Source organism: Molothrus ater, chromosome 17, assembly GCF_012460135.2.
Source record: "Molothrus ater isolate BHLD 08-10-18 breed brown headed cowbird chromosome 17, BPBGC_Mater_1.1, whole genome shotgun sequence".
NCBI classification, from domain to species: domain Eukaryota; kingdom Metazoa; phylum Chordata; class Aves; order Passeriformes; family Icteridae; genus Molothrus; species Molothrus ater.
Window position 1 is genome coordinate 7,316,675 of NC_050494.2, and position 11,344 is coordinate 7,328,018.

At 53.9% G+C, this 11,344-nt stretch overlaps 1 protein-coding gene across 1 annotated transcript; it reads right to left on the reverse strand.

The window, feature by feature from the left end:
- Position 1: 1 nt before the first annotated feature.
- On the reverse strand, positions 2 to 4,371 carry DNTTIP1 (deoxynucleotidyltransferase terminal interacting protein 1). The gene is made up of 13 exons (XM_036395874.1): positions 4,261 to 4,371; positions 4,110 to 4,180; positions 3,858 to 3,954; positions 3,625 to 3,723; positions 3,060 to 3,128; positions 2,723 to 2,779; positions 2,414 to 2,475; positions 1,923 to 1,968; positions 1,404 to 1,462; positions 1,168 to 1,228; positions 785 to 856; positions 533 to 588; positions 2 to 169 (listed from the first exon to the last, which is right to left on the reverse strand). Exons 1-13 carry the CDS (start codon positions 4,345 to 4,347, stop codon positions 31 to 33), a joined length of 975 nt encoding a protein of 324 aa, XP_036251767.1. The 5' UTR covers positions 4,348 to 4,371; the 3' UTR covers positions 2 to 30.
- Positions 4,372 to 11,344: the final 6,973 nt, after the last annotated feature.

Consider the following 11,344-nt stretch of genomic DNA (forward strand, 5'->3'; position numbering starts at 1 on the left):
GTGGGAACGAAGCGGCTTTATTGGGGGGCATCAGGGTTCGGGGGGGTCCTCGGGGGGCGGCACCTCCCCCCCGCGGCGAAGCGTCTCCATGTGCTTCTGCATCTTCTCAGTCATCCAGGCTGGTGGGATGAAAGGCTTCAGCTCTTCCAGCCGCAGATCAACAGAGTCCCTGGGGAGGAAGGAGGGGGAGATGGAGGGACTCCAGCACCCACTGCTGACCCCAAACCCACCATGTTCCCTGGCACACATCAGTACCAAGCCCAGACCCACCAAACCCACCATGGATCTCAATCAGCACTGAGCCCAAACCTACCATGGACCCCCAACCAACACAAAGTCCACACTTATGTCACCAACATGGCCCCCTGGGCACCAAACCCCAACCATAACCGAGCCCCCCAGCCATCACACAGAGAGTCCCTCCAGCACAGGATACTCCTGCAATGTAGCAGTGAGGAGGGACTTGGTTGCGCCCCCTGGGAAGCAGCCCCAGGCCCAGCAGCACTTTCAGAGTTTCTGCTTTGCCCCTCACCTGTAATCCTCACTGGCGGCCAAATCCCGAATGTCCTCTTCAATGAGGAGGTAGGCCTGTGGCACAAGGCAGGGAACACCTCAGGGTGCCTGCAAGGGGCAGCCAGGGCAGGGCCATTCCCCCAGCCACTGCTGTCCCCGTGGGAGCCAGCTGTGACTCCTGGCCATGCCCCAGTGCTGTGGGCAGGGGACAGACCTTGGCAGCGCAGTGTCCCCACCCCTGCGGCGGGCCCTGCGCCCTGGCTGTACTCACCATCTTGCCCCCAATGGCCCTCATGTGCTGCTGCTCTGTCAGCCAGTGCTTATCCTGCGGGTCGGCTGCGTACTGCAATAAAGCACCAAGGACCGAGCTGAGAACGAGTGACAGACCCTCCCCTGAAAGCTCCCTCCTGCAGGACCCTGCCCCCGCTCTGCTCTGCCCCCCGCTCTGCCTGCCCTGCTCCAGCCTCAGCCCTGGCTCTGGCAATCCCGCCGCCTCGGCAGGCACACGACACCACTGGCAAGTGTTGTGTGCAGGCCAAACCTTGGGAACGTGCTCTAAGACAACAAGCAAGGGCATGGGGGAGGAGGTACACAAGGGAGCTGAAGCACACACTCCTAATTCCCATGGGAAACCATCTGGCTGTGGCACCTGACCTTAAAGAGGTGGGGATGCTTGATGTAGAGTCGCCCTCTTGTTCCTCCCATCCCGAGAGCTCTGCAATGGGAACACGAGGGGTGTTAGGGTTGTGGGGAGGGCAGCTGCGGTGGCACAGGGACACCCTTCTCCTCCCCAAGGCCTTCCTACTGAGGCAGAGAAGCGAAGTGACGGGAGGAGTGTCACGGGCTCCTGCCTGGGGACGCCACCCTCCATCGACAGGGCCGTTCCTTACTTGTTTGCTCGAGATCCCAGCACAAAGGTTGTGGTTTCAGTCAGTCGGGATGGATCCCACTACAGAGCAATTGGAAAAGGGGCAACATTAGAAATGAAGTTGCTGCTGGCCATGCTCCACAAGCCTCGGCTCTCTGACAGGGAACCTTGGAGCTGCCTCCTGACTGGGAGGGAGGGAGCTGGCCAATGACCTCCAGCCTTCGGCAGGGGAGGGACGTTACATTCCATCTGGGCTGATCTAAGCAGTTTCCCTCGTGGGAAACACTTGTGGGATTCTCCTGGCTACTCCTGGTCTCCTCAGGGCTGCCCCAGCGGCACCACAGGGATACAGGCTACAGTGCCTGGGGAGACCAGCAAAGGCCTCCGGGCACTTCGCTTCCTCTTCTTGCTCCAGCCCTGCCCAGGGCCCCATGAGGGCACAGCACAGCCCCGCTGTCCTGTGCTCCTGCAGCTGCAGGGCTCTGCCAGCGGGAGCAAAGGGGAGGAGAGAGGGAGCCCAGCAGTGTTGGACAGCCAATACCTTTGGTCCATCCCTTTTCACAGGCTCAGAGACTTTGAGCTTCCACCTGATGGGAAGGAAAACACAGTAAGAATGAGTCCCAGTGGGATCAGCTTAGTCACTACCAGCAGCAGGGACTGAGCCCAAGCCCTTCCAGATCCACCGTTTTTCTCACCCTCCATTCCTCCACAGTGCCCAGTGTCAGACCCTCAGCTTTGCTGCATTCTCCTCTCCTGGCTGCCCAGATCCCACCATCCCCTGTGTCTCACCACTCACTCTGGGTGGTCCATCTGGACCTTTTCACCCCTTTGGGCCAGTTTAAAATCCCTCCTTTTAAGGTCTTTGCCTCCGGAGGGGAACACCTCAACCTAACCCTGCTTTTGCCCCCACCCAGGAGAACTCCCATCACCTCTCTGCTTGAGAGGAGTCTGTGGGGTTTCTGTGCTCCCCACAGGCAGCCTCATTCCCCTACCCCAGCCCCCCAGGGGCTCTGGCTCAGGGTTTGTACTCACGCTGCCATGCCTGAGACTCCACGGTCATTTGACAGGCTCTGTCCTGGAGGCCGCCCCTTCCTCTGCAAGGAAAAAACCCTTCTGTGACCCAGCTGTGCTGCCTGAGGGAACCCTCTCAGCAACCCTCCCTCTCCCAGGGAAGCTGCTTCTTTTGTCACAGGCATGAACACTGCCTGGCACCAGACTGAGCACCTCCAATGCCTCAAAAAAGCTGCCTGTGCACCTCCCTGCACTCACACTGTGGGAATGGCCAGGAATGAAGGCCAGGCTTCCCAAAAATAAAATCTCTTGTGGGGAAAACCATTGTACCTTTTTTGGAATGGGGCTCCCTCGGCGGCTCAGCTCCTCATCCATCTGTCGGGCACGCTGGAAGAGGAAGGGCAGTGGGATGAGCAGGGCTCTTCTCCCTACCTGGCCAGGTGAACACTGACCCCAGCCCACCTCTGTGAGCAGCACTGAACTGCAGCAAGCAGCACCCACACCTGGGATTCTCCTTGCCCTGTATTCCCTTCGAGCCAAACATCCCCTACTCTGCCTCTGCACTATTGCACTGGCAGCCAAGAAGAGCCAGAGAACAAAGTGATCCCAACTCTTCTCCCAGCTCTCACAGGTCATTTAAACCTCTGTGTACAGTCACAGCAATTACCTTTGGCACTGCCTGCTCATGGGGCAACCTGGGAACCACCTTTTTGCCATCGGAGAACAACAGCTTGGCCTGCAGGAAGACAAAGAAGAATCCATGGATTCTGGGCTCAGAGAGGGCCCCATAAGCAATCCCCACCTCTACATATCTGCCTAAAAGCCTTGCAACAGCTTTGCTTTTGGAGTGCTACCATGCCATGCTTCCACAGACAGCCAGATGCAAAAGCACAATCTGAGCATGATAAATTCTGGAGAACTGGCAGATAAGCAAGATGTGAAAGGAAAATTCCTGCCCTGTCCTGCCAGGACCCTCTGACAGGTACTGGGAGCCAGTTTCTGTGGGACTCCAGCAGTGTGCCATGTTCCTAAAGCAGCAGTGAGAAGAAGCAGCATGAGCTGCCCAGCCCTGACTGCTCCCTTCTTCCCAGTGAGAATGAATTCCAACACAGCAGTCACACAATGGCTGTGGGTGTCCCCTCACAGTGACAGCAAAGGTATTAAGAGGGACACATTCTAGGCAGGCTGCTTTACTTGGCTGGGCACCCAAGAAACACCTCACCAGCACCCACCTGCTCCAGGCAGCTCCTACAGGTCTCCTGGATGAGCTGCTCTGGGTCCACCTCCTCGCCAACATTATCACGCACGTTGATTGCTGCTGTCTGGAAAAACTGGAGAGGACAAGGCAGGAGAGGGTGACAGCCTGTGCAGTGCCAGCTCGGCTCACAGCCAGGCGCGATGGCCTCGGTGCCAGCCGAGCTGTCCCCAGCACCTTCAGGCTGCTGCCCACCTGTCCAGTGCTCACCTTCATGTACTTGTTGAAGATGCCCTGGATCTCCTCGTTGATGCTGGGCTGCAGCACAGCGCGCAGCAGGTCCATGGACACGCTCGGGTCCGTGAAGCTGCGGGTGGAGGGCTCAGAGGGCGGCGCGGAACCCCCTGCCCGGCCCGGTCTAACCCGATCCCCCCTGCGCCCGGTGCCCATCCCGGCCCCGCGGTTCCTCCCTTCCCCTGCATCCCCCCCGTGCCCTGGCCGCCCATCCCGGCCCCGCCGTACCTGGTGGTCATCTGGGAGCGCCGCCCGCGCCGCTGCACCTGCCGGTGCTTGATCATGATGTTCCAGGGGCTCTGCGGGACGCACAGCACCGGGTCAGCCGCGGCCCCGCCGCCCCCCAAACCGGCCCGGCGCGGCCCGGCCCCCTCCTCACCGTGCTGACCAGCTGCTCCTCGGCCTCGCCCGGGCCCTCCTCGCCCGGCGGCCCCGGCTGCTGCTCCGCATCGCGGGCGGCGCCCATGGCCGCGCTGCCGGCTGCGGGGCCGGGGACCGGATGCGCGGGGATCCCGCGCCTGCATCATCGGGCCCCGACGGATGTGACGCGAACCGGGGCTATGGGGCGGGCCGGGCCCGGGCGGGAGCGGGCAGGGCCGGGGGTACACCCGGTGTGTGCTCACGGAGCCCGGGCTCACAGCGTGCCCGCCCCGGAGGTGCCGCCGGGGCGCTGGGCGCAGCCCCGGGTCTCCCCGCCGCCCTTCGGGGCTGAGCAGTGCCGGAGGGCGAGGCAGAGCATCCCGAGTCCTTAAACTCACCCTGTGCCCCCTAGAGCAGTGCCGGAGGGCGAGGCAGAGCATCCCGAGTGCCTTAAACTCACTCTGTCCCACCCAAAGCAGTGCCGGAGGGCGAGGCACGGCATCCTGAATCCCTTAAACTCACTCTGTCCCCCCCAGAGCAGGGCCTGGAGCTGGACACACGCGGCCCCTGGCCCTGAGAGCCGAGTACCTGCAGCTGGAGTGTGAGCGCCAGTCTATCACGATCTCTGTGTTTGCTCGTATCATTCCTCTTTCTGGAATCTCATTGCCTCTCTGAGCAGACACCCCAAAGCATTTCCTCATCTTGTCTAATGTATGCAGAATAGTCAAAACAACTTTTTTGTAGTTTTCCAGATAATCTCACCCTGTGCTGTGGTCAAAGAGAAGCTTTTCTGTTGAATCAGCTCGATAACAGTTTGCACTGATAAACCATTTATTATTTTTCTGGTACGTTCTTCCTCATTCTAAGATGATTCAGTGGGAGAAACCAAGCACAGGGGATTTGCCAGAGCTCAGGGTGGGTCTCACCGTGCAGAGCAGGGGTGTGCTCCAGCAGCCGTCTCCAAGCTGTCCCTGTCCTGTGTGCCAGTGGGGCAGCCCTGAGCCCTGCTGCAGGGGAAAGTGGCATCTCCTTCCCACCAGCTTTGCCAGATGCTCAGGCTTGTTTCATTTGTGTTCAAGGCATGAGTGCACATGGCACTTGGAGCCATGATCTAATTGACAGGGTGGTGATCAGTCAAAGGTTGGATTTGATGGTCTTGGAGGTCTTTTCCAAACTAAACCATTCTGTGTTTCTGTGACCAATGCCTGGGGGCTGTGTTGGTGCCTCCAGAGGATGTTGTGCTGGTGTTTCAGCACCAGTGACTGCAGCCTGTGGCTGTTTCCCCTCAGTGTGACTCTCCTGCTGTAGCTGTTGGCTCAGCAGTGACCACACTGGGCTCTCATGGAAGCCTGGAAGAAGACTTAAATCTCAATGACGGAGTTGCTGTTTTTGCAGGGAGAGAGATGTCTTTTCAAGAGTGTGTCAGAGCAACATCTCTCAGGGATCACCTAAATCTAACTGATGTGGTGCCTTATTTGGGTCTCCTCCAGGCCCTGGTTTCTAATGGTAATTTTTCCATGGATCTGTGTGGTAGGTACATGTCTGCCAGACACAAACACCTGGTTCACAGCTGAGGTTACCCATGCTCCTGCTTGATTCTCAGGGAGACTTTGGACGAGTCCCTCTGACCCTCAGTATCCTCAGGTGTTTATTTCATCAGAGCAATTTGCTTGTCAGACATTCTCCCCCATTAGCTCCCTAAATGTTATCCAGGATTATGGTCTGCTAAAACAGAAATGTGCCAGAATTATGATGTTGCTCCCAAAAGGAGGCACCACCAGGCAAGCACGGGGACAGCAGCAGCGCTGAGCTCTCTGTCATGGCATTCCTGAGGTCAGAAGGAGCCCTGCCATCCCTCAGGTTGTTCCAGATGGTTCTCCAGGTGCGTGGAAGGGAGCTGGAGCTGCTGACACGGGCTGGCCAGCGGTGCCTGCCCCGGGGTGCCCAACTCAGGGGTGATTAACAGCCACAGGAACCCGTGATAAGCACCGGGCCGGCGGGTTCCGCCAGGCGGCTGCAGGTGTGGAGCACCACATCTCCATGGACATGGGTGGCTCGGGGAGGAATTGCATCCACCTTGAGTCACAGCAGGAGGAGAAGGATCAACCTGTACTTAAAGCATTTTTCTTGCCATGAACCCTCTTCCCACACAGATTGGTGGAGGTTTGTGCAGAGCTGTGCTCCTTCCCTTGCGCTGGCCCTGCATTGTCTTGATGTGATGTTGGTGGAAAGCTCTTTGAGCATGACTTTGCTTTTCCAGCCCTCCTGTCAAGTGCCAGGTTAGAGTTGTAGTAATAACATCAATCTCAAACCAATTAATTTCACTCACCCCACAGTTGCAAATTTAAACTTTGTCTATTATCCAGAAACTCCAACCCATTTGTGCTTGGTGCTGATGTGCCCTGGGGAGACCAGTCCTTAAGTTCTCCTACCCTATTCATTACACATTGCTCTGTGTGTAATTCAGAAAGAAATAATTAAATAGAGAAGGAAAAAAATTGGAAAATTAGATTCCAACTTGCACTCCTGGGTGACTGGAGAATAACTTGGTTTAAATGGGTTAGCACTCACAGAATTGGATCTTAGTTAAGCTTAATCTGCTGTCTCAAACATCTTAAATATGTCTTTACCCTGAGATCACATGCAGAGGAAAGGGGAGGCAGTGTGGCAGTGCATCTAATTTTCATTTACTCTGAGTGTGGGTCTCTGGTGAAGGCCAGCAGTGTGGCTGGCAGTTTGCAGACAGGTTCCTGTGCTCTCCTCAGCTCAGGTGAGCTCCTTTGCTTGAAGACCCCTTTTCCTCCAGAGAGGTCTATTTTAGTGCAGCACTGTTTCATTGGAGCAGATATTCATTGGACAGTACCTAATTTGGTGTTGGTGCATACAGTAACTGTGCATTCCCATTGCAAATTCATGTGGTTATTGAATGCTTGTGTGTAAATTAATAGGGCTCTCATGCCTGGACACAAAATCCTGCAATTCGTGTTCAGGAGTTCCCAAAAGCTGCATGGAGGCCACGTTGATGGGGTCTGGTTGGTCTGGGGGAAAGACACACTGAGCTCTGACTTTGCCCAGGGTGTGCTGAGCTGCGTAGGCTGTCCTGTGATAAGGGGGGTCCTGGGGAGGACCATGGGTCTGGGGGACAGCATTAACTTGCTCAGGAGATTTGAGCTCGTTTGTGTGCCTGAACCTGGCAACTGACAGTAGGAACTCTGAGAGAGCTGGAGCACTCTGCTTGGGAATGGGATGGTTCAGAGACAGGTGCTCAAATGAAGCCTTGAATATTTGACCTACAAAAATCTGCAAAGAATCTCCACATGTGAAACAGGAGCCTTGAATGAAGGGCATTTTGCATGTGGAAGGAGAGAGCTCCTGGTGCTGCTGCCAGGTGCTCTTGCCCTGATCCTGTTCCATCTGGGATGGCAGGGCCAGGACAGGCTCCTGCCTGCAGCAGAGCCCAGCACTGGGGCAGAGCCTGGTGCTGGGGTCACTGCTGTTGCTAAAGGTCATCGTGGAGATTCCTGTTGAGAGCAGCAGTGAAGAATCTGCCTCTGTGCACTCCTGGTTCCCCCTTCTGTCCATCAGTCCTTGTGCTGTCCTCCTTGGAGTGCAGCCAGGTCTGGATCCTGCTCCTGCCTTGGCTGAGGGTGGAGCTGCAGTGGCTCTTCGGTAAACAGAATTAGAGGGAAATGTGGGAGGTTCCTGAAGTCACCTGTGGCCTGCCTCCTCCCATTCCCGCACCCGGGCTGCCTGCAAGCCCCTTTAAATTGCAGGTTGGCAGAGCCCTGGACACAGACTTCATCAGCATGGCACCAAGCATCCTCCTGCTGGGGCTCCTCACCCTGTGGGTGCAGCTGCAGGCAGCACCCATTGCAGGCAAGTACGGCTGGGTGGGAGGAATATTTAAGAATGTTTTTTCCTTATTTTCATAGAATCACAGGTGTTTTGCAGGTGCTGGCAGGTGCCAGGTTGCTGCCTTGTGAGGGCAAGGAAAGGCATGGGGGGAGTGGGGTGGGATGAACCCAGGCCATGTGGCACCTCTGTGGCACAGTGCCACCTGTCCTTGACTCCCCAGCCACGGGTGGCTGCTGGCCCCAGGGCAGAGGTGCCCAGGAGAGACCCTCAGGCACCAGCCCCACCGTGACACTGCCGTGAGCTGGGAGGCACCAGCATGGGGAGTTACCTCAGCCTTGAGGGCAGCAGGGGTCAGGCAGAGCCCTGGAAACCCACCAGGAAAAGCAGCAGAGGAGGAGACAGCACAGCATTGTGGTTAACTGGGCTGCTGGGTGGGAGCATGGATGGAAGAGCAGCATGCTGGGGCTGATGCTGCTGCTTTCTGCTCTCCTACAGAGTTCCATGGAGTAGCTCCAGCTGGGTGGCCACCACCAGGGCAGCTGGGAAGCACCCTGAGCCTTGAGCCTGGGAGAGAGCCCAGCACGGTGCCTGACAATGACAAAAACAGCTCCAATAGAAATGAAATGGGTGACTCCAGTAGCCATGAAACTGGTGAGTCCAATAGCAGTGAAACTGGTGATGATGGCAATAAAAATCAGCTTTGTGATTGCAATGATCATGATCATGGTGGAAACGACAGTAATGGTGATGATCATCATCATGGTGTCAACAGTGACAATTCCAATGGCAAAGAAGATGGTGATGATGGTGATAAAAACGACCTTTTTAATGGCAAGGACAATGACAGTGGTAATGGTGACAATGACAGTGGTGATGGTGTCAACAGTGACAATTCCAAGAGCAATGAAGATGGTGATGATGGTGTTAAAAATGACCTTTCTGATGGCAAGGACAATGACAGTGATGATGGCGATGATGATGGTGATGATCTCATCAATGATGAAAATTCCAATAGCAATGAAGTCGATGATGATGGCATCAGTGATGAAAATTCCAGTAGCAATGAAGATGGTGATGATGACATCTACAGTGACAGTTCCAATAGCAGTGAAGATGATGACTCCAATTACAATGAATATGATCACCCCAATAGCAATGAAAATGATTCTGATTATGGGGGGTGGAGATTTTAGATTGTAAGGATGTAATTGCCCTGGGATCAGAGATTTTTGGGTTCCTCTTTTGTGGCATCCAGCTCAGGCTACCAGATTTCATGCTTGATCTGTGCCAATAAATGTATCTTATCTAGTGAACATGAGAGCTTAGTGTCAAAAATTTCTTTAACAGCTTGGCAGCTCAAGTGGGGGCACTTGTTCACTTGCCCCTTTTCTTCCAAGCACCCGATATCCAAATTTGCAGCAGTGGATGGTTTCACCCAGGAGCTCTGGAGTAAGGAAGTGTCAAATCTCTAAAGGAGGTTCAAGTCCTGCCTTCTACAAGCTTGAGTTCTGTGGGTTTTGGGAAAGATGAGCTATGTACCTGGCATAAAGAAGGGGCTGCCCTTAGCTGAGGTACTACAGAACAGGGAGAAGATAGTTGGCACAACTGAAATGATCTCTAAAATTCACAGTGATATTATGCCAGGAGGAATGGCCATATATAACTTGATATGCTGGGGCAAAACCTGCAGAAGTGTGGCCCACACAGGGGGTTTCAGAGATTGTTTTGATTTGCCTTCAGCATAGATTACAGGACTGGTACACAGGGCAGATTGATATGGATGGGATAAGCGAGCTTGGGAAAAAGCAGCATCTCAGGAGTGGGGTTGGTGCATGATATCCTGAGGTAAATTCTAGCCCAGACCCTGCTCCTCCCTGTGTGCCCACTGAAAAGGATTTTCCACTGTCTGTTCCTCTTGCTTTGCTTTCTGTGCTCACTGCTACTGCTACTTCACCTGCAACTGCCCCAATCCAATCTGGACAAATTATGTGAGTCCTGTTATCAATGGGCAGCCAGCAATTGTTTTAATTTCTATCCATTGACCCTGGATTACAGGAGATTTAGTGCTGTGGGCTACTGACAAGCCAAGGCTGAGGGAAGATGCAGAGCAATGTGCTTAATGATTTTCTTTCAAATTTGTACTCCACATGATGAAAACTGGCAGGATTGGAAAGCTGTGGAAGAAAAGCTAAAGGTGGCCAGGGACTGTATAAAAGATGAAAAGAGCAAAGGAGTTTTTTGTAAGATATTAGACACCTGCACAGAAGCTGCCTGTTAGGACAGGAAAAACTATAACAGAGAGAAACAAGATCTGAGAGAGAAATAGAAGGTTGCAAAGAAGCTGTATTATTGTCTTTGAAAATTGAGAAGCTGCATAAACAGGAAGAAAAGCTACAGGAAGAAAAGGAAAAAAAAAGTCAGAAGAAAAGACTGAAGTTATATTTATGTGGACTCCCTGTCCTCTGACATTGTATAGATTAGAAAATTAACTTTTATCCCCTGAAGAATGAGATTGGAAACATTTGGGGTAGCCCTGACCATAGTGAACCTGGAGAAGATTGTTCTTTGTTTCTTTCAAATCCCCCTGAATATGAAACCAGACTCATTAGAGAAACAGAAGAAACCAGTGAACCTTAGGATAGAGTGGGAAATTATACTCCAAACCAGCCCCATTTGATTTGATTTAGATGACTGATCTGCAAGAGCCCTATGGCTGTAAGCCAGGCCAGACTGAAATCTGGCAATTGAAGTCCTATTAAGGCAGACAAAATAATGGTCCAGACATTCTCATGCTATTGGACAAAAATTAATGCAATTTTTAACAGACAAAGGAGCACGAGATTCAATTTTAACAGATTGTTGTTGGGTGTTTATCCTGGTCAGCAAAGAGTTAAAGTTACTGGAGTAAACAGAACAAGTGCCAAAAGCCAAACCACCCAGGTTAATTCACAGCCCCTGGGCAAGAACATGTGCTGGCATGGAGTGTATGTCAGCCACTTGCTTTGCACTTAGAGATCATAGTGAAACATTTGGGTGTTCTGAAAGGCCAAACCTGGTGTCTGCTGTCCAGCAGGGTATGGCCCTGTGGCTCAAATGCCAGCCCTAGCCCTGAATTCAGGAGGCTGCAGTGTGTGCTCTGTGCAGCACCTGCACTCCCTGATTCAACAATCACTAATGTACTACAATACTCAGCCTCTGCTGCAGCACAAAGTGGGATTTCTGCAGCCACACACCCATGGATGGCAGTA